Genomic DNA, 27,482 nt, shown 5'->3' with positions numbered 1-27,482 from the left:
CTCTGTACACACACCGCAATGTTCCAGCACACTGACGCTACAAGCCTCATAAACTCTCATGTTAACAATGGCCATTGAAAATGACATGTTAACTAGCTAGGCTGAGGCATCCCGAAAAACCTTGTTTTGCTCTTTTTTTTTTCTACCTTCTATTCTGTTAATATTTCAAAAATGTCTTGTGACAAACGAGTGGCATATCACTAAAACTACCTGACACATCCAAAAATTGGGCAGAAGTGGCATGCTATAGACAAAATAACCAAAAATCAAAAGAAATTCAAGAGCTAATGCACTTACACAGCCATAAAGTGACCTTTAAACAGGCTCACATGGAATCTGCACTTACAAAACCCCACAGAAGCTCTGCAAAATGGTTTATTAATTATGTTGCAGGTTTCTTTCTTAAATATATGTATATATAAATAATTATTAGTTATTATTTGAATAGAGAGAGATACCCACACTACGGTTCAAATGTTTGGAGTCAGTAAGATATTTTTAAAGGAATTCATTATTTTATTCAGCTGATATAATGTTACAAACGATTTCTGTTTCAAATAAGTGCTGTTCTTTTGAATCTTTTAATCATCAAAAAATCCTAATATATATATATATATATAATAATAATAATAAAACTGCTTTTTTGTAACATAAAGTGTATTTGAAAATATATTCAAATAGAAATTAGTTTAAACCGTAATAATATTTATCTATATTGCTGTTTTGACTGTATTTTTTAATTTAAAAAATGCTTCCTTGGTGGGCATATGAGACTTAAAAAACATTTATAATTAGTCAACCAGACCCAAAACTTTTGAACATTAGTGCATACTGTACATTATTATTATTATTATTATTATTATTATTATTATTATGTATTTTATTGTAAAGTAATAATGGTATCAGGTAATGCATTCAGGTAACCAGGTAGCTTCATTAAACCCATTCTTTCAACATTAAATCAATTAAAGATAATTATCAGATTCTCCAAATTCAGTGCCAAAATAAATAAATAAATAAATAAATACCTGCAGATTCCACCTGGGCCTGACTGCAAGTAACATGCATACTGAAGAAATGACCAGACATACCGTATGTACACCACCTAAACTGTCAGACTGCATACATGATGTTTAAGGTGGAAAACAAGAGAAGTTAACTCTGTGTTTTTTCAGCTAAACTAACACTGTGATGGTGGCTGGCCGTCTCAAGCGGCGAGAGCCAGTCAGGTGTGTTTTCAGAGCAGGAGGAGACGGGGAAGAAGCTGACATTTCATGTGCTCCCTGTTTTAATGTGCAGTGGGACTGACCCACAGTGTGTGTATTGTGATCTAACACTGCCCATCAAAAGCTTGGGATAATCAAGATTTTTTAAATGTTTTTGAAAAACATTTCTTATGCTTACCAGGGCTGTATTATTGATGAAAATACAGTAAAAATGACAATATTATGAATATTTATTACAATTTAAAATAACAGTTTTCTATTTGAATATATTTTAAATGTAATTTATTCCTGTGATCAAAGCTGTATTTTCTGCATCATTACTTCAGTCTTCAGTGTCACATGATCTTCAGAAATCATTCTGACATGATGTTTTGCTGCTCAAGAATTATTATCAACTGCTGAAAATTCAGCTTCGCATCACAGGAATAAATAACATTTTAAAATAATCAAATGGAAAACATTTTAAATTGTAATAATATTTCACAATATTACGGTTTTAAATGTATTTTGGTGTCTTGGTGAGCATAAGAGGCTTTCTTTATGGTCAAAAACATAAAAAAATCTGGCTGGTACTGTATATAATCAGATTCAAACTTGCCTGTGCTACAGCTAGAGTCTTACAGTCATATTGATTTTAATCCTGCAGTAAACTATCATTAGCAACTGTAGCATGGTGGAAAAATCAGTTTAGATCCCTGGATTTGGTGAGCATGCCTGTCAGCTAAAAACAGCCCGGCTGCAGGCCTGGTCCAGCCAATTCAGTGTTGTTTTGTCTGCATGAGTGCTGCATGATTGTGCACTCCTATGGTAAGGATAAATATACATTGGTTGTGTAGGTTGGCATGTGTTTGGCAGCTGTAGCCTGTGTATTTTTTCATTTGTGAGAACCAGAGGGCTGCAGTTTGTTTTTCCCCCTCTGTAGGTGTTCAAGTGAGGCAATTTAGAGCCCCGTAACGTACATTTCCATGCCGTCATTAAAGGTAAAGATAGTGGTGGTGCTCGCTGCATTTGCGCCCTGCTTCACGTCGCCGATAGTCTCATAAAAGTTCTCGCAGGTCATGGCTCTGCCTGGACCCTGTGCGGGTTTCTTTTTGGGCTTCAGCGTGTTGCTGGCCAGCTTCTCCCGTTTCCGGTGGGAGTCGATGGTGGCGTAGGCTGGGTCTGTCTCCTGCGCCAGGCCCCGGGGCCACGTCTTCTCACCAACAGGTTCGTAGCAGGGCTCCTCCTGGGAGCTGCACCTCCCCCACGACTCGTCCCCTGCAGCACCGGGGGCAGGCCAGCCTGTGCTGCCCCGCTCCACCTCTGCAGAAGCCGCCAGCCTGCTATCCTCCTGGCTTTGACCCTGCTGGTGTTTCCTCTTCAGGGTCTTACAAACAGTAGAGTACATGTCAGAGATCTGAGGAAAGAGATAGAGAACCGCGGAATGAGAAACACAGAGGAGCCTGCCAAAGATCAGCTTTGCCAAAGTGGATTTCGTAATAATAACCGCTCTGGGGTGCATTCTCAGGTTACAGTTATAGTGCTGAAGCGGTTACAAAAAGCACACAGATTTCAGAACTCGCAAAGTTAATTTCCACCAGTAAATGCTATCTACTACTGGCCTATGCAGTTGCTAGTTGGATGCTTGCCCCATCTTTATATTTGCTTCTAAGTCAACTCACCTTTATTTATATAATGCTTTATACAATACTGATTGTGTCAAAGCAGCTTTACAGTGTCAAACAGGAAACTAGTCTGTCAATAATGCAAGAAGACAACAACAAAGTCATTTTTCCAGCTAAAGTCAGTTCATTGATGATTCAATGAAGTCATCATCCAGTTCAGCTCGTGTAAGTTTTATCACTGCACTGTACACTTCTCCTCAACTAGTACATCATTTGAAATATCATTAGTGACACGCCTAAGATTTGGTTTGATGGTGGTTTGATCAACAGTAATAATCACGACTGACTTATCAAGGTAAGAAGAGACAACAGGACAGATCAGAGTTAACACAACATAACCTCTAATATGCTGAAAATGTAGCATAAGCACTACACAGACGCCCACAGCGCTGAGTGTTTGACTCGTGTGTCATAGTGTGTGTGGTAACAGGACTCTGCTTCCACTCAGCAGAAACATGACCCACTTTAGCCGTGGTGGACAGAGCCAGTGTAAACGCTCTTATCTGTTACCTAACCCGCAGACAAGCCTGTTAAACTTTCACCACCGCAGCCCACCGAGACGTCGTTAACCTCTCTAACCAGACAGGAGGTAAATGAGTGGGGAGATTTCCTCTAACGTCCATGAGTGCTCTACTATGAGCATGTGATTCATCATGTACACTGATCATAGGTGTGCGATATTTATCATCAATGTGCAAGCTAACGTTTTCGAGTATGTCACTCACTTTGCAAAACAAAAACATGTCTTGCCTGTGAATGCAATTGCAAATGTGATAGATTCTGTACAACAGTTCACCAAACAAGATGTTAATAGATAGTGAGTTACACTTTACACACAATAGTGTTGTTTCACCAATGAAAATTGTTACACGCAAAGCTGTAGCAGGACATTTGTGTGCATTTCAGAGCAACACTGCCCTGTTTTGTTCTTGAATGAATCTGTTTTTGATCATTTGAGTCAGGGATTTAATTATCCAATTTATAAAGACAGTCACTTGCTTCATTTCTAAATTAATCGGCCATTTTGAACGAATCGTTTGAATGAATGAATCATACATAAAGCATCCCTGCTTCCTTACTATACTGTATGCGAACAACAGTACGGCAAGACTGTAGTATGTCCGAATTCACAGTATTCATAAAATAGTAGGCGAAAAGTACCCAGATGACCTACTACTTCCTATTTGATTCTGAAGTGCATTTGATGGACACTTTACTATCCCATGAGGCCACGGGAGAGGATTTATGAATGCAACTGACGTTGGGGGGTCACGTGAAAGTAACAACATGTCAGATGTCATACGTCCAAATTTCATTCATACTGCCCATATTCACATCATATACACTGCACCTTTTTAGCAGTCATGAAGTAAGTTCAAATTCAAATGTAGTACCTACTCAGACAGATAAAGCAGCCAAGGTACTCGCACAAAACACACTAAAAATATAGTTATCGCTATTGGAAAAAAATCCCCCAAAATATTGACTTTTGTTTGGCATTATTGCACACTCCTTACACTGATAAGCATGCGTGTGTGTGTGTGTGTATGTGTTCACCTCACATGCCCTCTCTGTGGTAGATGACATTTAGCACTCCCAGCTCATTGGCATGTGTAAAATCCCAGTCAAGAATTCAACTTGGCTCTCCAACTCACATAGTGACCTTTAAAGCATTCATGTGTACAAGCTGAGAAGATGTTATGGCATGAATAGAGCTGCGGATACGATTGCGTTTGTCATGTTAAAACCTCTAACCAGTCTGGAAAACAACGCTGAAGCATTAAGTATTTTAGCCTGTACTGTAATCTGCAGGCCACGGCACGACGCAGCATGCATCTGAACACAGGCATGACTGAACCAGCCGATTTCAAGAAAACCACTGAGTTTCATGTTGTTTGAAATGCCCTGCTGATCTCTTTTCCTCCATGTCGAGCATTGTTTACCGTGCTGTGCAGCGCTTTGCAGAGCGAGAGGAAATCACAATGACGGGGATTTCAAAACTCTCTGCAGCTGTTGAGAAAGCCTTGAGAGGTTTTTTTCCTTCCTCTTGCTCTCTCACTTTGCTCTCTCACTCTCTTTTACTTTCTCCATTATATTGCACTTTCGTTCTCTTTCCATTGCACCCCCCCCCCCCCCAACTCACACACACACACACACTTTTCTAATAATTTCTCTTTTTACAAAAACAATCTTCTGAGGCAACTCAATCTTACATGACTTGTAGCATGCAGGTGTGTTTGCACTTGGACACAAAAGCCATGGGAATTGTACCATTTGTAGATTTCTGATTAGGATTATATTAGGTAAATAGAATAGAAAATGATTTAAACTGGAAATGAATAATGTAATAATATAATAAATTGCATGCAGTTTTTTTAAGCTCAGAGAGAAACTACAGGTAATACTTTTAAAAATGAATTGTTCACAATGCACAACCCTGGTTTTAAAAAGTCCAATGATTTTCCCATGTTGAGCATAATGTGTTTAGTGAAGTGGAGCAGAGGGCCATGCACACACCTCATGACATGAAACTGGGCGTGTCTGGACAAGAGAAGGAATGAGCAGAGATACAGAGCATGGAGGAGTGTATTCAGCTCACCTGAGCCAAAGACGTTCAGCTTACTCTTACACTACTAACAAACTAAATAAGTGTAGACTGCCATTTTTGAAATACATTTAATGCCACTAGAGGTGCACATTTTAAAATAAGAGATCAGAATTGTGTTCTTAATATCAATGCACATTCAGGAGGTAAAAAGTATGAACATTTTTAAGATATGGCTTGCTATGGAACAAGCAATACTGAGTTAATTCATATGTATAAGGAAACGTGTTGAATTTATTGATGAATATGTAAACCTGATTATTGTGAATTTAAAACGCATCCAGTTTATTATTAATAGTACTATTAAAGAAACATTGGTCACACTTTATTTTAGGGTCCAATTCTCACTATTAACTAACCATTAACTATGACTTTGCCTCAATTAACTCCTTATTTGCTGCTTATTAATAGTTTATAATGTAGTTGTTAAGTTTAGGGTATTGGGTAGGATTATGGATGTCATGCATTATATATACTTTATAAGTACTAATAAACAGCCAATATGTTAATAATAGACATGCTAATAAGCAACTAGTTATTAGTGTGAATTGGACCCTATACTAAAGTGTTACAGAAACATTATGTATGATCTACACATATACATCACATAACGTTTATCAATGTTAAAACTGTGTAATGCACGTTTTATATTGATTTCATATACATAAATTGAAGGCCTAAATATACATATATTTTCTGAGTGTATCTTGAATTAAGATTGCCTTTACTTACTCTACCATTTTTTCTTTTTTTAACATTTTGTGAGCTTTATACTTAAACAACAAACTATTTAAACTTTATTTGACACAAGTTTAAAGAAAGAAAGACGTATATAAAAATATTAAGTGCTGGATTGATTTCTGAAGGATTGTGTGACACTGAAGACTGGAGTAATGATGCTGAAAATACAGCTTTGGAATAAAATGCATTTAAAATTTCAAAACTGTTATTATAATAATATTTCACAAGTTTGCAGTATTTTTGATCAAATAAATGCAGCTCTGCTGAGTATAAGAAACATTAAATAGCAGCATAAGAAACATTAAATATATATAAAAATTTGATTCCTACCTATTCGTCTATTATTAGTACTAAAGTATGATATTTAGTATATTAACTAAAAAGGAGACAACACTGATTAAGAAAACCTTTTCTTTTGCCGTGATAATGGTTGCATCTAACTTCCTGTTAGCATCTATATGTATTCTTCAAACATAATCTACACTAGGCATCTTTTTATCTGAAACCAAGTTGTGAGTTTTGATCGGTCACAGGAAGTTAATTTAATACACGTTTACCCAGAGTGCCTGTCTGTCCAGACCTCTCCCCACTTCTCATATTCCTTCCCTCACACCAACCCTGAACTGACAGTCAACAAGCACGGTCTACAGACCTTTGACCTCCCTGTTAGTCATGCCATACCAAGCCAGCCGAAGAGAGAGAGATAAGAGGAGGAAGAGAGTTGAGAGGGGGAGGGAGAAATGAAGGCTTAAACTCTCTCTCACTCACAAGCCACAATTTATCAGCCATCATTCCACTCACTTCCAAACTCTTTATTGATGCACAAGGGTCATACCAAAGAGATCCGAAGCGGTCCTGGGTTTTAGAGGTCAAATGTCAAAGTGTGAAACCTGATCCATTCATGTAAACCTGGACAAATGTCATGACCCCGTCTGCAGTGCTGGGATAGCGAGGCAGAGGTTACCTCCACGGCGGTGGGATGGCTGTGTCCGTTCTCCAGCTGAGGAACCCCTGGCACCATCATCTCATCCTCTTCTGGTGGTTTCCAAATGTACTGCTCTCCGTTGCCCATGAAGACCGCCTCCTGTTGGACACACGAGGAACATGCGAGACGGTCAGATCTCCTCGAGCATTGCAAATGCAAACAGACTGAATTTGATGTCATCTCAATTCAAGCTCTCCGTGTTCATGAGTTCATGAGAGAAGCAGCAACATCCATTTTGTGAACCAATCAATTTCTCTGTTTTTTTTTTTTTGTAGACATTTTCAATGAATCAGCAACTGTTGTTTGTGATAACACTGAATCATACGTCACCTATCAGAATGATTCGATTCTACAACCTGACTGATTAAACAATCCATATGAAGAGATTAAAAGAATCATTCACCCAAAAATGAAAATACACTCATTTTCAGGACATCAAAGATGTAGATGAGTTTGTTTTTCATGAAAACAGATTTAGAGAAATGTAGCATTGCATCACTTGGTCACCAGTGGATGCTCTGCAGTGAATGGGTGCCGTCAGAATGAGAGACCAAACAGCTGATAAAAACATCACAATAATCCACAAGTGATTCACATGGCACCAGTCCATCAGTCAATGTCTTGTGAAGTGAAAAGCTGTGCGTTTGTAGGAAACAAATTCTGGCCGGAAGTGTTATTATGGATAGAGGTATTTTGTATTTTGTCCAAAAGTGAAGGTTTAGAGTTAAATCATGTTAATGATGGATTTGTTTCTTAGAAACATGTTTCAATTCACAAGATGTTAATTAATGGACTGAAGTCATGTAGATTATTGTGATGTTTTTATCAGATGTTTGGACTCTCATTCTGACGGCACCCATTCAGCGTGAAAATACTTTTAGCAAATTTTAATTTTTTAGTGAACTATTCATTCAGCAGCCGGTTTATTATTCTAATTGGAAATAAATCTGAACTAAAATAAAGTATGAATATAAGATGAAAAACTTTAAATGAAAAGGAAAACTTTTGCCTTGTCAACAAAGTAAAATAAGTTTAAATTGAAGCACTAAAATTACTGAAATATAACATAAAAATAAATTAAACAGAATTAGTAATATAAAACAATAATAAAGATTAAAATATTTAAAACATATGTAATTAAAATGAATTCTGAAAATATCAAATAAAAGCTGAATATTAATAAAACTATAATAGTGTACTATATACAAAAATGTAAAATAATGACCTTAACTTTGGTCTGTTTGTCACAGAAAGCTATTATATGAAATCAGAACACTTGAAATTTTCGGCAAAAAATGTAGAAACCAGTTTTGTGATTATATTTTTTGTCCTTTTGGAGCTCAACAGTACCACTCCTGATTCATTTTCATTATGAAAAATAAAACGGGTGGCCAGTGCATTCTTCAGAAGTTCACCATTTGTGTCTCACAGAACAACGGAAGAAAGTCATGCTGGTCTGGAATGAAATGAACTGCTCCTTTAATTTAGAGCTGATTGGTGTTTGTTTCTACAATGGAAATGTTCTGTGAGGTAATCATTACAGGGACAGATGTGTACGCAGAATAGAGAGCCAATGATTAAAGTGGGAAAGAAACACACCACCTCTATGAAAGATTAATACCAGCAGATGAATGGCTTCAGTGTTTGCTGCTATTTATTTCCCTGGCTGAAGCAACTACCTGCTCTGTGGATCCTCCCAGATGCCTTTAACAAAAAATTAAAAATACAAAAAATAAAAACACACACATGGCGGGGCAGGCAGCCTGCCAACAGACCTTACATAATCCAGCCCAGTGCACTGGAGTAACACATGTGCTGCACAACCACTTTGCATGCTTGTTTTCATATACAAAAAAAAATATGCTCTAGATACTGGCTTGGATTTGATGCAGGTCAAAGACACACACACACACACACACACACACACACACACACACACACACACACACACACACACACACACACACTCACACACACACACACACACACACACACCAATATTGTTTAGCCTTCCTTAAACATCAAGTGGCACACTGTAAATCAGATTTAGAAAGATAAGTATGCACTGAATACAATACTGTGCCTGTGTAAACAACCCATCAATCAACAAACCTCTGACAAAGAAGATTTTTATCTCCATATGTGGCAAACAAATGGCACACACACACACATAAAGACAAGTAGAGCAGAGCTGAGTTAGCAGGAAGACTGGATCATTATCCGATCATTGTCTGTGTGTTTTCCATTTTAAAGGCACCATCACTCTGCGTGGCTGTTCTGCTCTGCAAAACTTGATACAGATATGGGTGAAATATATGCACACACACACACACACACACACACACACACACACACACACACACACACATACACACACACACACACACACACACACACACACACACACACACACACACACACACACACACACACACACACACACAAGTAACAATGCAAGACATTTGAACAATTCTTGGACCTCTTTTAATCAAAAACATTTAACATCTAAAAGATTGACCATGTAAATGTCATCAGTCATATTCATATCAGTCAAGAAGGTTTTAGATAATGTTTCAGACTGGTGGATCGAGGGGATGTTTTTATAGGAAACAGCACTCTCAAGTGGTCAAAACGTGTAACTGCACTACCAGGCTCTGCATTTAAGTGCATAGCATTTACATTGGCGCAAATGCCAGACAATTAAGTTTTGTCTCACTTTTTCTTTTGCCTGCAACAACAGCATTATCGTTTCTCAAAAAAAAAAAAAAATTAGAGTGGTGTACATGTACCTTCATAATGATGCTGGAGTTTTCTAAATCGTGGCCATGGCATTGCTATGCCACGCTAAGCAATGCCAAGTGTTTAGGGTGTTACTTTTTAGTTCTGGGTGGTTGCTAGGGCACTACTATGTGGCTGCTAAGTTGTTCTGAGTGTACACTTTAAGAAAAAAAAGGTACCAAAGCTGTCAGTGGGGCAGTACCTTTTCAAAAGGGACACTTTTGTACCTTTTAGGTACTAATATGTACACTTTAGGTATTTATATATATATATATATATATATATATATATATATATATCTTTAAGGTACTAACATGGACTCTTTAGGTACAAAGAAGTGCCTTTCGAAAAGGTACCACCCCAGTGACAGCTTTTGTACCTTTGTTTCTGAGAACTTAGGGTGTTTAGGTGTCTTGAAAGAGTCTATATGACACTCTGTTCACCAGTAATATCCGTTCTTTAAAGGTTTCTGTGAGCTTTTCGCCCCTGCAGGATGAGCTATAACTGTTATTTTAACTGTTCTGAACCTGTGGGGCTGAGCTGTGTCATATTCACCTTCGGGAAATTGGGCAGGTGAAACGGTTCCAGTGTTTTCCTAGGCAAGGTGCTGCTGGAGGACTCGCTGCTGGACACGCTCTGGTGCTCTCTTTCTCCATCCTCCAGCACTTCCTCCCTCCTGCCGCGCTCCAGCTTCTTCACCTTCCGTATGGAGGCGTACTCCGCCGTCACTTCGTCTTGACTCACGGCGTTCACGCCTCCTCTGCTTCCACCGCGGCCGTTCCCATTAAGCGTCGGGCTGTGGGCACGGTTGGTTGACGTCGGGGCAGGGGCAGCAGGTGGGGCAGCTTTATCAGGCCCCGCCCCTTTGATCCCAACACTCTCGTACAGGCCGTCATCCGGCAGGAGGGATGAGGGAGAGGAGCGGCGGCAGACGTCAGAGTAGGTGTGCACACGTTCCTCATTCTCAGTTTTTTTGGGAGCTCGAGGCAGCTGGCGGCCTGGACTGGGACGGAGGTCAGACGTGGAGCGGCGGGTATGAAGGAGCAGAAGATCCATGCTGGCCGGACGGCTCTTAGGGCCACCTGTCCATCAGAATAACACAGATTAATATTAGAGAGATGGGACAGATTCAAGTCTGGAGGACTGATGTCATATTGGATAAAATACTGAACTCAGACATAGTAGAAAGGGCCATTAATAAAAATGTCACATTTGACATAACTCCAGGAAAACACAAGAGGGCAGACCATTACTATTAGGATTGTGTATTTTGACCACACACTCACAATCTTACATGTAAATATTGTTTTCTAAACTATATATCAAATGATATTCCCAAATATTATATATTATATAACTTATTAAGTTATATCATTTTTTAGGACAAAACATTCTTAAAGTAATGTTTCTGGAACATTGTTATTACTTTATGAATATTTTATATAAGGTCTCACGACATTGAGAGAAGACATTCTTGTGATCCTGTGGTGTTATTTTTACTTGGTTATTAGAATAAATAAATGAAAAAATGCTAAAAAAAAAAAAAATGCTATATTTTGAAAATAATATTAGTAGAAAGTTGTAAATAAATTATAAATAATTTGAAAATTGGACATTTTAATGTTCTTAAGAAATTTAAAATAAATGTTCCATCTTCGGTGAAAATATAGTAGAACTTTCTTAGAAACATTTCGGGAATCTTTAAATAAAGTTCTACTCATGACAAGAAAACCGGACATATTTACATTCTTAGAGAATTTATACATTTTCAAATAATATTTTTGTGTGGAAAAAGTTACTAGAACACTGGAAGAAACATTTTTGTAACTTTTAAATAACGTTATAATTGTGGCAAGGAAACGGGACAGCATTTTCAAAATCTTACAAACATTTCAAAACAACCATAATTTGTAACCTGGGTTGAAACTTTTCTGCAGAAAAAGGAAAAACTTTTCACAGTCGAAGCAATATATTAATATTTCTTGGAATAATTTGGAATAATGTGGACTGATGATCTGTGGATATTATGACCTTGTTTCCATGTTGACCTTGTTATCCTTCTTATTGTGTATTTTGTGTTTTACACAAAAAAAATAAAGTGAGTCTGGATTTATAAAATCAGAAGAAGATGTATTTAAGGCTTAGAGATGTGTGTGTTGTGTGTGTGTTAGCTTGACTACTGTCATCATCAGCCTCGCAGATCACACGTCTGTGGCAGTGGAAACATGAGCTAGTAAACATCTAACCATGACAAGTCTCTGGAGACGTCAGTCTTTGCACGCTCGTGCTGTGTGGTAAATGTGTCTTGTGTCCATATCTCATGAAGAGCAGTCTCTCTCACCGTTTGCGTTGCAGGGCAGTCTGTGCATGTCATGCAGGCGGGTGTCAGATTTACTCATTGAGCTCAGCTTGGACTGGCGCAGAGCAGCCTGAAATTCAAAACATCATCATGTTCATGTATGTACTGTACATCCACGTCCATAATTAAACTTTGTCCATATATACTTTTTTCGCACTCACTGTTTCTTTTCTCTGAGCCCCTCCGTTGGCGTGGCCATGTTTGCTCTTGCTTTTTCTGTAGACAAAGTGAGAGACACTTTTTGTAAGGAGAACATAAAATACAGCAAACACGTTAAAGACCGGAACATCCTGTAAGTAAATAGTTTTTAGTATTTTAAGGTGACATAGGCAACCTTTAGACACAAATGCTGTCGTCAGGGAGTTAAACAATATTATGCTGCCTTGTTTTGACCAAATTAGAAGCGCAACATATGAAAAGTTCATTCAAGATAAAGGGCAAATCTAGAGCAAAAATCATTATAAATATGTTTCATTTAACCATGGAAAGTATAAATTAATTATTTAACGTTTGTGCTAGATTTTCACTAACGTGAAACTATAAAACACAACAGTGACTGTTGACTTTTTTTTTTTTTTGCAGGCTTGGCTCCAGTGATTTTTGCATACATTTTTACTATAAACATTTAAAAAATAATAATAATACTTGTAAGGATTACACAAAATTGTCACAAAAATTCAGAATAATGTAAATAGGCATTTATTTATTTATTTTTATTATGCATACAAGTTTTATTTTTTTCTTGGAAGAAATGTATAATTTATATATATTATAATTTGTATAATTTATATACATTTAATATTTATTTGATCAAAAGTGACAGTAAAGACAAAAATTTTAAAGACTTATATATATATATATATATAAATGCTGTTCTTTTGGAAGAATCATGAAATAATGCATACATTTTTCCACAAAAATATTAAGCTGCACAACTGTTGATAATAATTAGAAATGTTTCCTGAGCATTCAGCTTTGCATCACAGGAAAAAAATAAATGTACATTTTAAAGTATATTCACATAGAAAATTTCTTCAAACGGTAATAATATTTTACAGTATTACTGTAATTTTGATCAAACAAATGTTTTTCAAAAACCTTTAAGTATAAACACGTAAACAGAGTGTAGAGAGACTAACTTAATTATATTCTTTGCTTATTCATTTCACCTAATGGAATTGGATATTTGCTGTTGAGCTCTTTTGCCGTGATTTTCATTTTCATGTTAACAGCGACTATTTTATTTGGCCCCTTCTTCCTAAAGATTTTGGTTAGTGTAGTTCTTCACCTTGAAGAGACTTCCCCATTCATTATGGAGGAAAGTGAAAGGGAACAGTGGAAGCCCAACTGCTGCGCTCTACTAGAATCATCTGTAAGTCGCTCAAGCACGCAGTGTTCCTAATCAGTCACCTATGAGATTACTTTCTGTTTAGAAAGCTGCAGCCTTTGCAGACACTAGATATGCAGCTCTGGGTTTTGTACCAGAGCTATTGTGCTCTGTTGAATAGGACAGGAAGTTAAATTCCACTACAGCGGCTCTCTGTGGGATTGGCAGGGTCTGGGTATATCTAGGGATGTCGTAATCATGAGGGACTAGATGTGTTGCAGGTGTGCTGGAGGAAGATAGAGCGGCAGGATGGATAGGTAACCCCGACGATCCCTCCTCCCTTGCTTTTCTTCTCCTCTCGTTCCCTACACACACCTGGTGTGACATCAATTATAGCTTCTCTCTCTCTCCCCCGATCCTACAGCCTGTGAAATACACACTTTTTTTCCACACACACCTTTTTTTGTTCCTCTCACTCTCACCCCATTTTTAACATCCGCACATCTCTCACACTTAACGCAAATCTGTGGAAACAGAGGATTTTCTCTCCTCTCTCTCTTTTACTCCCTAAACTATATGAAGCCTTCGTTATGGATGAATAGATAACTAGACATTAAAAGTCGAATTAAGTAGAAAAAACCTTTGCCTAATGGCAGTGTTTCCTGTTTGTTTGTAGCTGTGTCTCGTTCTGTTCCTTTGTGAAGGTCAGAAACTCAGGAGGCCGGAGGGACACGTTCACACCTGGGTATTAGTGACCCTGTGTCTACACACATGACTTGCAGAAAGCACTGTACATACTTCAAAACCTCACACAGCAAAATAACAGCTGCACCTGGCTACTGAGTATGCAGTCATGAATGCAGCATTAGCAAAGCCATGTTTTAAAGGAATATTCAAGCTAAACTCAGCTACAGTAATCTACAAGTAATCCACACGACTCCAGTCCATCAAATAACACCTCGTGAAGCGAAAAGCTGCATGTTTGTATAACAAAATAATCTTGAAGACGAAGATGTCTGAAACAGGAGAAAAATATGCAAAGATCAAGCAACGTTTATAAGTGAAAACAGTCAAGCTTGACTTCACAAGTTATTAACTGATGGATTGGAGTGGTGTGTATTACTGGTGGATTATTGTGATGTTTTTATCAGCTGTGTGGACTCTCATTCTGACGGCACCCATTCACTGCAGAGCATCCACTGATGACCAAGTGATGCAATGCTACATTTCTCCAAATCTGTTCTGATGAAGAAACAAACACATTTGCATTTTGGATTGCCTGAGGGTGAGTGAATTTTCAGAAATTTTCATTTTGGCTGAGCTAAATTATTATAATATATTTTTTAATTTTTATAAAATCATGTTTACACATATTATGTCTTGTGGCTATACTGCTGAAACACTAGTATTTTAATGTTTAAATATTGTCCCCATTCACTTACATTGTACTCAGATTTGTTCTTTTTTAAAGAAAAGGAAACTAGTAATTAATATCATGCCACAAATGCTTGCATTTGAACTTGTACTGAACCCAGAATATCTCTTGAATATTCTCAGTTTTAATTTCATGTTGAATAAATAATGATGAATAAAAGTCTGGTCTTCTGAAAAAGTGTTATTTTAGTATCATTCAAATAATATCATAATAGTATTTATCCATAGTTGAATTAGCTTTAATTTTATATTTTCCGTTTTTCTTTTAATTGTAGTAATTTTGTTATGTGCTTTTTTCATTAATATTTTGTAATTAATTTTTGTAAAGATCCTTTTCCTATTTGGCGCCTAAACTCTGGAATAACCTACCTAACATTGTTCGGGAGGCGGACACACTCTTGCAGTTTAAATCTAGATTAAAGACCCATCTCTTTAACCTGGCTTACACATAACATACTAATATGCTTTTAATATCCAAATCCGTTAAAGGATTTTTAGGCTGCATTAATTAGGTAAACCGGAACCGGGAACACTTCCCATAACACCCTATGTACTTGCTCCATCATTAGAAGAATGGCATCTACGCTAATATTTGTCTGTTTCTCTCTTATTCCGAGGTCACCGTGGCCACCAGATCCAGTCTGTGTCCAGATCAGAGGGTCACTGCAGTCACCCGGATCCAGTACGTATCCAGACCAGATGCTGGATCAGCACCTAGAAAGGACCTCTACTGCCCTGAGAGACAGCCGAGACCAGGACAACTAGAGCCCCAGATACAGATCCCCTGTAAAGACCTTGTCTCAGAGGACCACCAGGACAAGACCACAGGAAACAGATGATTCTTCTGCACAATCTGACTTTGCTGCAGCCTGGAATTGAACTACTGGTTTTTTTCTCCATGCTGTCACCGATGGAGTTTCGCTTCCTTGCCGCTGTCACCTCTGGCTTGCTTAGTTGGGGTCACTTCATCTACAGCGATATCGTTGACTTGATTGCAAATAAATGCACAGACACTATTTAACTGAACCGAGATGACATCAATGAATTCAATGATGAACTGCCTTTAACTATCATTTTGCATTATTGACACACTGTTTTCCTACTGAATGTTGTTCAGTTGCTTTGACGCAATGTATTTTGTTTAAAGCGCTATATAAATAAAGGTGACTTGACTTGTAAATATCAATATAGCTATAATAATAATAATAACAGTAATAATATTTTTTAGGTTAATTTGTCAGTTTTGCTCCTATTATTTATGTTTTGATTCATGTAAGCTTTATCTCAATTGACAAATTATTTTGAACAGTTTCAGTAATAAGTAACGAATCATACAATGTCATAAAGCGACCCTTTGTGTGAGAAAAGGAATCAAAAAATGTAAATCATTAATTGCTAAAAATCTTTTCATTCACCGCCACGCACAAATCTTTTTTTTGCATTTGCAACCTGGCATTAGATAGAAAGTGCAGAAGCAATGGCATTTGGTGTCACTGATAGTGTTGAGATTTAAGATCTGCAGCACAGGGGGACCTTCATAGCTATCATATGACTTCAGAAGACTTAGATTATAACAAATGAGCAGTATCTTTTATGGTGTTTTTTTTTCTTTCTTCTTTGCATTGGAAATAGCAGCATGAACATTCTTCAAAGTGTCTCCTTTTATGAATAATGTAACACTGGTTTGGAAAACATGAGCGTGCATACATTTTCATCTTCTGCAATGAAAATGAGATTGAACATTTTAATTCTAAAAACAAGGGTTTTACACAATCATAATCTGTGTATCTCAGAACAATGAGCTCAGTGTGTGTTTTTCATTAGGCATCTGGTAACTTTGCAGCAATGCCAACCTGCTCTCTGAGCTCTAAATATCACTTGTTTTTACTGTACCTTGATTTTAACCATTAAAATGACACTAAAACAACTATTTTGTAGAACAATTCAGAGCAAGTTGTTTGGCTATACAGCAAAAAATTTTTTTACTTGTGTTGAATATGCAAAAAAACAACAACTGTATAGTCCCTATTCATCTTTTCTCTGAAACGTTACATAGAACAGAAATAGAACAATGCCTGAGAGCATGTGAAACTGATTTGTTAGAGGGTTTCGTTTCTTGTAATATCTCTAAGCAAAAGTCTTTGTCACAAATGAGCATCCAACGCAGAGCTTAACTTAAGGCATTTCCCAGCGAAACGGCTCCTACAGAGGGCACGCAATCTGCTGAAGGAGTTATATTAGCATTCATCAAGTCGCTCCGCAGTAGGGAAGGAGAGATAAAGACGTAAAGAGAGACAGAACTAAAGAAAAAGAGGAGGAGGAGGTGCTCTGACACAAGAGTGGGGGAGAAAGAGTTTTTAAGAAGCTGCATTCTTTCGACATTTGAGTGGGGCGCGTCTGTGCACAAAGACTTTTACGTGCAAACACACAAACAGCTCAGGAATAAAGATATGGGTGTGAACCGTAAAGAATTAACGGTCCTGGTTTTGATTCTGACTGCTCTTAACGATTGCGGTTCCTTAATTCAATTAACGATTCTTTCAGTATCAGGAGGAACATTTGGGAAAGGAGAAATTCTGTTCATGTTGCTGTTGCTGCCCTCAGCAGTTCACTTGATGAGATCGTTTCAGATTTGAAAGATCTAACAAATCTAAATGAAATGTAATACAAGTTTTGCAAAAGGTGTGTTTACTGACTTTTTGATGCAACATAATTAAGCAATCATAATTAAGCTTAATTAAGCATAATAATAGCAATTCAGTTATTAAGAAGGCTCATGCATCTTATGAACAAGGTACTATTATGGTCATAAATCTATATGCAATAGAATAACATTTATTTAAAACAGTACTAAATAAAACAACAAAATGCCATTTTTATGATCTTTCTCATTTTCTTTTTGTGTAAACTTATGGCCACAACTGTAACAAAGTAATAGCTCTTGTTTTGTTTTCAAAATACAATAAACAACCTGAGGTTCAGTAAGTGAATCATTAAATGATTCATTAGTGATTTGATTCACTAAAAGAGTCAATCAATGAGAGTGATTCCTTCGTGAATCAGACTACACTTCTTGAACATAAGGTTTTTGATTCACATTAAAGAACTGGCTCATAAGAGTCTAAATGTTTTATTTTATTGTATTTATTCTATATTAAATATATGTTGTTAATTAATATTCCTCAGTACATAATTGTATATTTACACTATAAGAAGCACACAAAATATTTTTTTTTCTTTTTTTTTTTAAAGGAGTATGATGAATATGATTCTCAGCCCTAGTATTATGTAATCTGTGTGTGTGTGTGTGTGTGTGTCACTTACCTCTGACACCCCACACACACCAAGAGGATAAGGATGGTGACCACAAAGGCAGAGGCGGCGGCGATGGCCCCCAGTATCAGCACTTTTGGGAGATTTGAAAACATTCCCCCGAGCTGCAGACACACATAAACACACACACACAGGTCCTGCTGTACGGCTCGTCCAGGGCACCTACACACACAGATAACACAAACAAGATCAGATCATAAGTTATGACACAGAACTGATTTAATAATAAATAAATGACAGCAAAAGGGAAGAGGATAAATAAATAAGTTATACCAAATTATGCTAATAATTATTGACTCTTTAGATGCCTGCAGGGTGGGCTATGCAGTTTGATAGAAATGATCAATTAAAGAGGGTTAAGTCATGGCAAGATGTTTCATATCAATATTTAGAGGAAAGCTATTGAGCAAGAAACTTCTTTTTTGACATATTGCCAAAGGACTGGCAACCAACTGAATGAATACAGTATATAAAGGTTAACAGTTAAGTGAAAATGTACAAATAAACATTTAACATAAAAAAGGCTGTTTTTTGTTGCTTTAGAAGTTAATGGTTTGGAGCAAGAATTAATTATTCATGTCTATTTTAGCTTTGTATTCATACATTTATTTTACCTCATGTGGCTCAAATGCTTATACTTTGACCAATATACCTACAGCACGAAGCAAAGTGAGCTTAAAGAAAGTGTTCTGTTTTAAAACCGGTATTCTGCAGTGACTTAAATTGAAAAGTTTTGCTTTTAAAGCTTGCTAAAAGTACCTCTGCTCACATGAGTGACAGTCATGGCTGGTGTTTAATATCTCTCTGTGTACAATAATGCCTGCGATAACATCTGCAGTTCAATATTACTGCAATATTCGGCACGTCTGTGGGGGAAATATGAAGCTACAAGCTAAGCTAAGCTAACCATGGCTAAGCTAACGTCTAAATCAACATTCAGTCAAAAAGATAAATACAAGTCACTGTGTTATCACTGACTCTCCTCTACAGTTATGCTAATACCATGATTTTTGAACCTCTACTATGGTATGGTATACTTTGAAGTACCTTGAAAATACCATGATACATGAACATAAAGCTCTTAACGAGACACTACAAGCTTCTGGCAACAAGCAACTCTGTTTACTAATTTAAATATTTTATATACACTGAAAGCATATTAAATGTAAATATGTGACCCTGGAGCACAAAACCAGTCTTAAGTCGCTGGGGTATGTTTGTAGCAATAGCCAAAAAAACATTGTATGGGTCAAAATTATCGATTTTTCTTTTATGCCAAAAATCATTAGGATTTTAAGTCAAGATCATGTTCCATGAAGATATTTTGGAAATTTTCTACCGTAAACTTCATTTTAACTTCATTTTTGATTAGTAATATGCATACATAAGAATGAATTTGGACAACTTTAAAGGTGATTTTCTCAGTATTTAGATTTTTTTGCATCCTCAGATTCCAGATTTTCCAATAGTTGTATCTTCTCCAAAAATAGTCTTATCATAACATACCATACATCAATGGAAATCTTATTTATTAAGCTTTCAGATGATGCAAAAATCTCAATTTTGAAAAATTTACACTTAAGACTGGTTTTGTGGCCCAGGGTCACATATAGTGTCTACTTCCATGTTTCAAATAACTTTTATGAAAATAAAATGTCAAAATAAGTACAGCTCACATTTCTCTAAAATGAACATCAAGATGATGAACTACTAAAATGTTTTTTGCTTTTTATACACACAAAACAGCACCTGACATTTTTCATCATGTCATTAAAAATGCCAGCCTGGCATATGAAGAAATCCATCACTGAGTGTATGATGGTGAGACTAAAGAGAGCACTGCTAATGCTTGGAGTGAAACTAGCTGGACTCATTCCTCTTCTTTACACACGGGATCAAATATCAGTTTTTCAAGATGGCCTGAGCTTTCCCCTCTAAACACACAAAACACGAAACAACACACACATTCAGCCAGAGGAGAAATGTGGCCAAAGCTCAGGATTAGACTGAGAAATCAAGAGCGAGAGAGAGAGAGAGAGAGAGAGAGCGGGATATGGCAAAAGACAGACTCAGGAAAGGAGGTCATGGAAACCCAAAAGCGTTCACCATTTTTATGATTGTGGGTGTGAATCACATGTGTGTGTGGATGGTTCATAAAACAAGAATCTGTGTGAGATAAACACTGTTTTCGTGTTCTCAAAGATATCACTGCATCCTTCTACCACCCCAGAAAAATTCAAAACCATCCCTCCCTCCCTCTCTCCTCCGTCTGATGCTGCTCTCAGCACATTTCCTAAATATTCAGTCGGTTTCGGAGAGAACGGCTGAGGAGAATCTGCAGCTAATTGACAAAAGAAAAGAAACGAGGAGGTATAGAAACCCGACGGACAGAATCAGGCTTCGGACGAGTCTTTAAACAGGGCAAGTATTTGTTGGAGTGTGTTGTTCAATGCCCTCCCATGGGAAGGTTTCTCTAGCAACAATTCGTACGTCTCTGTTGTTCCCACCTCTCACCATAGCAGCGCTAATGAACGCACAAATGCATCATATAGATGTGAACACACACTTTAATCTGAGTGTGTGTTATTAAGCTCGCATCTTTTTGCACAGAGGAAATGGCAAGTTTGCAGTGTGTAGCAGGGCTATGTGCATTTTCTCTGAATTACCACAAAAGAAAAAGCTTTCTTCATGCTTCAATCTGCTCATTTAATGTGTCATCTAAAGAAATACAACCACAAAAATGATCTGTACTATAAACAACAACCCTATTTAGATGGAAATCAACTACAATGTTTCTCGATGACAAAAGTCTCCATTACTGTAACACATCGTTTCGGAGGAACACATCACTACTAAATAAAGTGTGCACTGTCATTGTAATTGTGTGATGCCAGCTTAGTCCCTTAAGGTGAACGCGATCTAAATCCCATCATATGAATATGTGCACGCTCACGCTGCATCATTGTAATCACATTTGGAAGTGGATGAGTTGTTCACTCGCTGCCCAAACCTGACCTCCCATCATCCTCTAATGGCCTTCTTTCAACTCTCGCCCACAGGATTACAGACAATTTCCCTAATTGTGGCCAGGAATTCACAAGCTGAATGTGATGAGTGTGTCCCAATCCAAGTATAATCACACAAGTCAATATCAGAAAAAAAAGCAGTATTGTGATTTCACATACACATTTGGATGGATATTGAACCTGTTGTTATGTGTGTGATGCTGAAATTAAAATTATTTTGAGAAAAGCATGTGAGATTTAGTACAGTTGCATGCAAATGTGGGCAATATATACTAAAAAATATATACACTGCTGCTAGAAAATTTAGGGTTGGTAAGATTTTATGCTTACCTAGATGATTTAATTGATGAAAAATAAATCTGTAATATTGTGAAATATTTTTAAAATAACTGAATATGTTTTAAAATGTAATTTATTCCTGAGATCAAATCTGAATTTTCAGCATCAGTACTAACCAGTCTTTATTGTCACATGATCTTCAGAAGTTATTATGATATGCTGATTTGTTGCTCAAGAAACATTTCTGAATATTATCAATGTTTTGTGGAAAGCACGATGCATTCTTTGATTAATAGAAAGCCCGAAAGATCAACATTTATTTGAAATAGAAATCCCTGTAACATTACAAATGTCACTTTTTTACTGTAAAAATAAAAAAACAAATAAAAAAATAAAGTATTACTAAAGTATTATTAAAAAAAAAAACTTACTGAACAGAAGTGTATACGAAATTGTGCAAAATGTGTTCTAAAAAATCAAGAGCTTTGTTTCAAATTGTAGTTCGCTGCCAAACTAGAGTGCATTTTTACCGCTCATGGGATATTACTTTTAATGTCCCTTTTGGCCACATTCTAAGGCAGCATTTCATGTATGCTTCACTTTCGAGGCATTCCAACAAGCTCAAGATAAGTAATGTCCATTATAATATATAAGTCATTCAGCATTGAAATGTACACTTATTCAAATGGACTGTTTTGCCTCAATATATAGTATGATTGTGATAGGTATTTTTGTTCTTATCAATGTTATTAGCTTAGCAACATGCTAACATATTGTAGGTTTGGAACATTATTCATTACAAAGGGTAAGTATGCGCCGTATTCTCAGCATTGTCAGCATATATATAGCAAGCATTAGTGTAAACTTTAGTTTTTTCTTGTGGTGCCATTAGTCAATCAGCGGTGTTGTAGCTCCACAGTAATTAAGCGGTTGACTTAAAAACATTTCATACAATTAGCAACAGGATAGCTCATATCCTTCCATAGAAGTGATCACACAACTGTTATTGAGATAAATGCTAATGCTAACAGCTAGAATGATCCCATAGAATATTCTCACAACTTTCACTAACATTCTTTTAAAATAATATAAATGTTAGGACAAAGTAATGTGATCTTCGTAAGTAATGTTCATGGAAAGTTCTAATAACTTGATTAATATTTGATAGACGTTCTCATAAACATTCTCAGAACAACATTCTTGGAATGTTCTCATGGTCTTATTGGTACTAGATGAACATTCTAAATAACGTTCTAATCACGACATCACATGACATATATTAAAAATAGGATATTAAAAATAAACTTTCAAATAACGTTATATTTTGGTTAAAAAAAATAAAGTTAGCAGAGCACTGTAAGAAATGTTTGTAACCTTTAAGTAATGTTATAATCACAACAAGAAATCTGAACAATCCAAGGTGTTAAAAACATTTCAGAGCAACATTCCCACAATGTTTTTATAACCTAAATATGTCGGGAGATCATATTAGGCCTCTGCAGACAGTGAAGCATCAATCTGCAATCTTTCAGCGGTGACATGAAATGTTCCGCAGTGTCACAAAGCTCTTTCGTTCTACTTCAAAGCTGCTGTTGTTTTGGGTGGATTCGGTGTGGAATCACGTGCAGCTCATCACATGCACTCGACACCCTGCAAATATGACAGCTAAACTCCATCTGCGGCTATCATAACAAGCCCTCGTGAGAATGAGGGAGTTCAGCCTCCTGCTGCTCCTCATACTTCCCTCATCCCTCTCTCCATCTTTCAGCTCACCATGGGGATAAATCCCATTATGAGAGCGTAAAACCCCTCAATCCTTATCCTCAGAGAGACCGACCCCGACACCAGAACTGGGTGAGTCGTTGCTGTTGGCTATTCTGCAGACAGTAGAGCCATTTAACACCTCCCCACCGTGGCCTGTGGGTTTACACTGTGGACTGTTTTACAAAGAGGACCATCTGGACACTTCATAACACTGTGGTGGACAGGATGACTTTTGACCAGTGCAGTATGACGGTTTTTAAGACCATGTGTGTGTGTTTACACTTACTGTATCAACAGATTTCATCATGCTGGCAGCAGTTATAGGTCATGGTTTCTCCTGCCAGCAAGCTTCACTATCACTATTGCTTAGTGCTAGTTATTCAAACAAACCCTGTACTACGCATTAAATAACCTCTCCTATATTTACAACATTAATTTACAACATTGGTGGAGAATCATGGGTAATGTAGTTTCACCACGATCTCCACTGTTCAACATGATTATTTTATAAGTTACTATTAGTTACAGACTGACAACTTCAACAAAAACATAGTATTGATTTACAACCTCAAAATTACAACGGTCTGTGACCGTTCCAAGATGGTTCTTCTGACTGTTCGGTTTTCCATTTCTGTTTGTAATTAGTGTAAAGGAATCTGTCTAAATGCAATCTGTCTCTAACAAAATTCACTCATTTAAAAATCCTGATGGTCGAGCTCTGATTTAGTTATAATGGGATATAAAATTAGTTTTTGCTAGCAGCTTATAGCATAGTTTAATAGTATACTATCAATAGAGTGTGACAGTTCTGAATCCTGTTCTGCAATTATTTTCTTAATAGAGGATTTGGTTTTCAATAATAACTTATAAACTGTTAAAAACAGACCTATTGTGAGCTCCATATTGCTAATCAATGCTATATGCTTTTGTTGGACTCACATTATTTCAACTTACTATTAAATAAATGTTTGTAACTGCAGAATTCGTGGTGAGTATCTACATTACCCATGATTCTGTAAAAGCAGATGTGATGCCTTGTATCTCGGTACCACTGGACAAGCAGTTTAGAAAATGGATGGATAGATGTATCTTTGCAAACTACAATGTCAAAGGAACGTCCCAACTGCTGGCTGGTTTTTCTGTCCTCTATAGGCATGAAGAACTTCTTTAATACTAAAGCTCTGTTGAAGTTTGCAGCTCTCCAGCTATTTGGAGTGTACAGTCACTGTAGGCTTTATCTCTAAACACTTCTCATAAGAGTTTGAAGACTGTCTAAACGCCTCAAGTACGCTGTAACAACACCCAAATGGGATACGACAACAGACTGAATTTGTCTCCACATGTCCTAATGTATCAAACGTTTGCTCAAAGCAGATTAAAATGATCTCAGTGCTTAACTTCTCATAAAGCATCTTAACTCTAAACTAGTCGGACCTGCTTCAGCACACTTCTCCATAACACTACTCTCTTTCACAGCTACCGTCTGAAGCATGTTGAGTGTGAGAATGACAAACCCCTTCCCTATGCTCCAGTGTCAGTGATGCAGAAGCGTGTGAGGGCTGTCATTCACTCTGAACCGTGACTAATCTCTGATCGTGTGTCCCAGCAGTCCTGTCTGGTGTCCCGACTCCTCGGCATCATTACAGCTGCACTCGGAGTAACAGGCCCAGGGAGTGTGTTTGCACTTCATAAGACACCGGTATGAGTAGATAAATAACAAAAAGTCATACACATTCCCATCAGTAGTTTAATTAAATTCCATTTATCAGCACTTGCTATATATGTGTGAAGTGTTTTCAAGTAGAAAAGACCTTGTATCATTAGGAGATGTGGTGCAGTTGTTGAAACAATGAGCTGAGGTGCACAAATACTGACAGTCAGTGTTCGAATTGTGTCAAAGCTCTTGGGGGGGTGGGGGGGGGGTCTCCCTAACCAGATCCCACACCCTATAAATGATAAAAAAATAAATACATAAAAAAAAAACCCGTGATATATTTCTCCACAAAAAATCAATGTCATAGCAAACTAAGCACATTTCTTTTAATCTTTTGTTTATGATTCATTAATTTTTTTGTCTTATCCTCGTTATTGCTCAGAAAACCTAACAACCTAGTGGCTGTTCGTCGGATTTGTATTTAAAGTGATCACAACTCAATAATTTATATATTATAAGTTACAAATTATAACACTTTAATTTACATTACAGTAAATTACGGAGAACGCGACCATAGAACATTTGCATTAAAAAAAATGATCACTGACTTAGTCTCTAGTCAGAGATTTAAACTGCACCCAAAAGTCCTGTTATAATCAATGAAGCTGTCCATACACATTATGATACTTACGTAATTCATTCATTTGCACTTTGTTGCTTATGATGAGAAAATTTGCAAGATTCATTTAGTACGCACGCAGAAAAACTCAGGTTTCAGCCTTTGTGTGGTTATAATGTGCAACGCTATAGAAACACATAAAAAAAATATATATGGGTGTGATGTGGCATGAGCAGGTCTAAATTTCTAACAGCAATTAACACTTTTCATTTCATTTTTATTTTCATTAGTTTCATGTTTCAAGTATTATAGTTCACGTATTATACCAGAGGACTCCCCAAGCTCATTTTTTGGAGATTTATGGGGGGTCCCTTAATGCTTATGGGAGGACCAGGACAACCCCGCCACCCACCCTCACTTCTAACACTACTGACAGTTACACTCTAGTACAGGGACCAATCAACACTATCTGCTAGTTGCTTATAAGCATCCCTATTATTAACATATTGACTGTTTAATAGTGCTTATAAAGCACATGTTCTGCATGACCCTATTTTACATCCCTAATCCAACCAAACACTTAAACTTAACAGCTACCTTACTAACAACAAGAGCAGATATAAATGTAATTTTGAACTTCAACATTTAAAATAATTTAAACAAATATTTTTTTAAATGTATTTTTATTTACATTTTGAATTAATACGTTTTAAAATATTTAAAAATAGTACAATTATTTAAAAAAAAAAACGAAAATAATAATAAAATAAATTATTATTAAACTAAACTATTAAACTACTATTATATTTCTAAATGAAAATGTACAAAATATAAATGACAAATAAACAAGAAAATGTAATAAAAATGAGAAAGCAAAAAAGTTTTCTGTTCACTTTTTAAAGTCTCTCTCAAATAAAAAGCTATATATATATATATATATATATATATATATATATATATATATATATATATATATATATATATAAAATTTTTTTTTTTTTTTGGATTTTAGAAATAAAGCTAAACATACATTTTAAGAAAATTGCACTTTTTAAATAAATAAATAATACACTGATAATATGCGTATGTTAATCTAATTGAGTTATAATCACAATACTTTCAGTGGATAGATGGATAGATGCATCATTGTCAAGAACCTTTTGCACAACCCCTATAGATTGTTCTTGTTCGTTAATACAAACAGTGCACCCTGTCCCCTTTCTCTGTTGATGAGCAATATTTTCACACTTCTGACAGCAGGTTTCTATTTCTGCTCAAACACTGCACATTTAATAAATCATTGCTCCTCCTCTGTACTCACAACTGCTGTGAGACAAGAAAGACCCAGCTCTCAGAAAATAGGGTAAGAGAAGCAGAAAGCTCAACAGATTTTGGACTACATTATCCATCATGCTCCGATGTGTTGAAGACTCACTGGTAGCTTCCGGGTTGGGAAGTTACAGGATTGGGATTTTAAAAATCTGTATAAAACAATTTCGATAAGGAGTTTGTAAACACCAAATGTGCATTTGGTCTCATTAGACACATCATGCCATAATTTGAGCTAGTTTTGGGCTCAGATGGCATGTTCACTGACAGGCTGCAGATTGCACACATCAGTGGCAAGAGTGAGTTCTGATCTGACTGACTGCTTTATGCAATTTCCAGGAGTCAGAGAGCACAGGTTT

General features: G+C 36.7%; 1 protein-coding gene across 1 annotated transcript in view; it reads right to left on the bottom strand.

The window, feature by feature from the left end:
* Nucleotides 1-2,166: 2,166 nt before the first annotated feature.
* The window catches only part of LOC132128988 (uncharacterized), a 39,416-nt gene continuing 14,100 nt past the window's right edge, over nt 2,167-27,482 (bottom strand). Inside the window, exons 2-7 of the mRNA XM_059540403.1 lie at nt 18,444-18,614; nt 12,520-12,574; nt 12,341-12,428; nt 10,555-11,081; nt 7,201-7,320; nt 2,167-2,622 (exon numbers count right to left, since the gene is read on the bottom strand). Of these exons, the coding sequence (XP_059396386.1) occupies nt 2,167-2,622; nt 7,201-7,320; nt 10,555-11,081; nt 12,341-12,428; nt 12,520-12,574; nt 18,444-18,547 (1,350 nt within the window). The 5' untranslated portion in view covers nt 18,548-18,614. The remainder of the gene's footprint in view (nt 2,623-7,200; nt 7,321-10,554; nt 11,082-12,340; nt 12,429-12,519; nt 12,575-18,443; nt 18,615-27,482) is intronic.

Source organism: Carassius carassius, chromosome 46 (assembly GCF_963082965.1).
Source record: "Carassius carassius chromosome 46, fCarCar2.1, whole genome shotgun sequence".
Taxonomy (NCBI): domain Eukaryota; kingdom Metazoa; phylum Chordata; class Actinopteri; order Cypriniformes; family Cyprinidae; genus Carassius; species Carassius carassius.
This window is presented reverse-complemented; position numbering and strand designations above follow the sequence as displayed.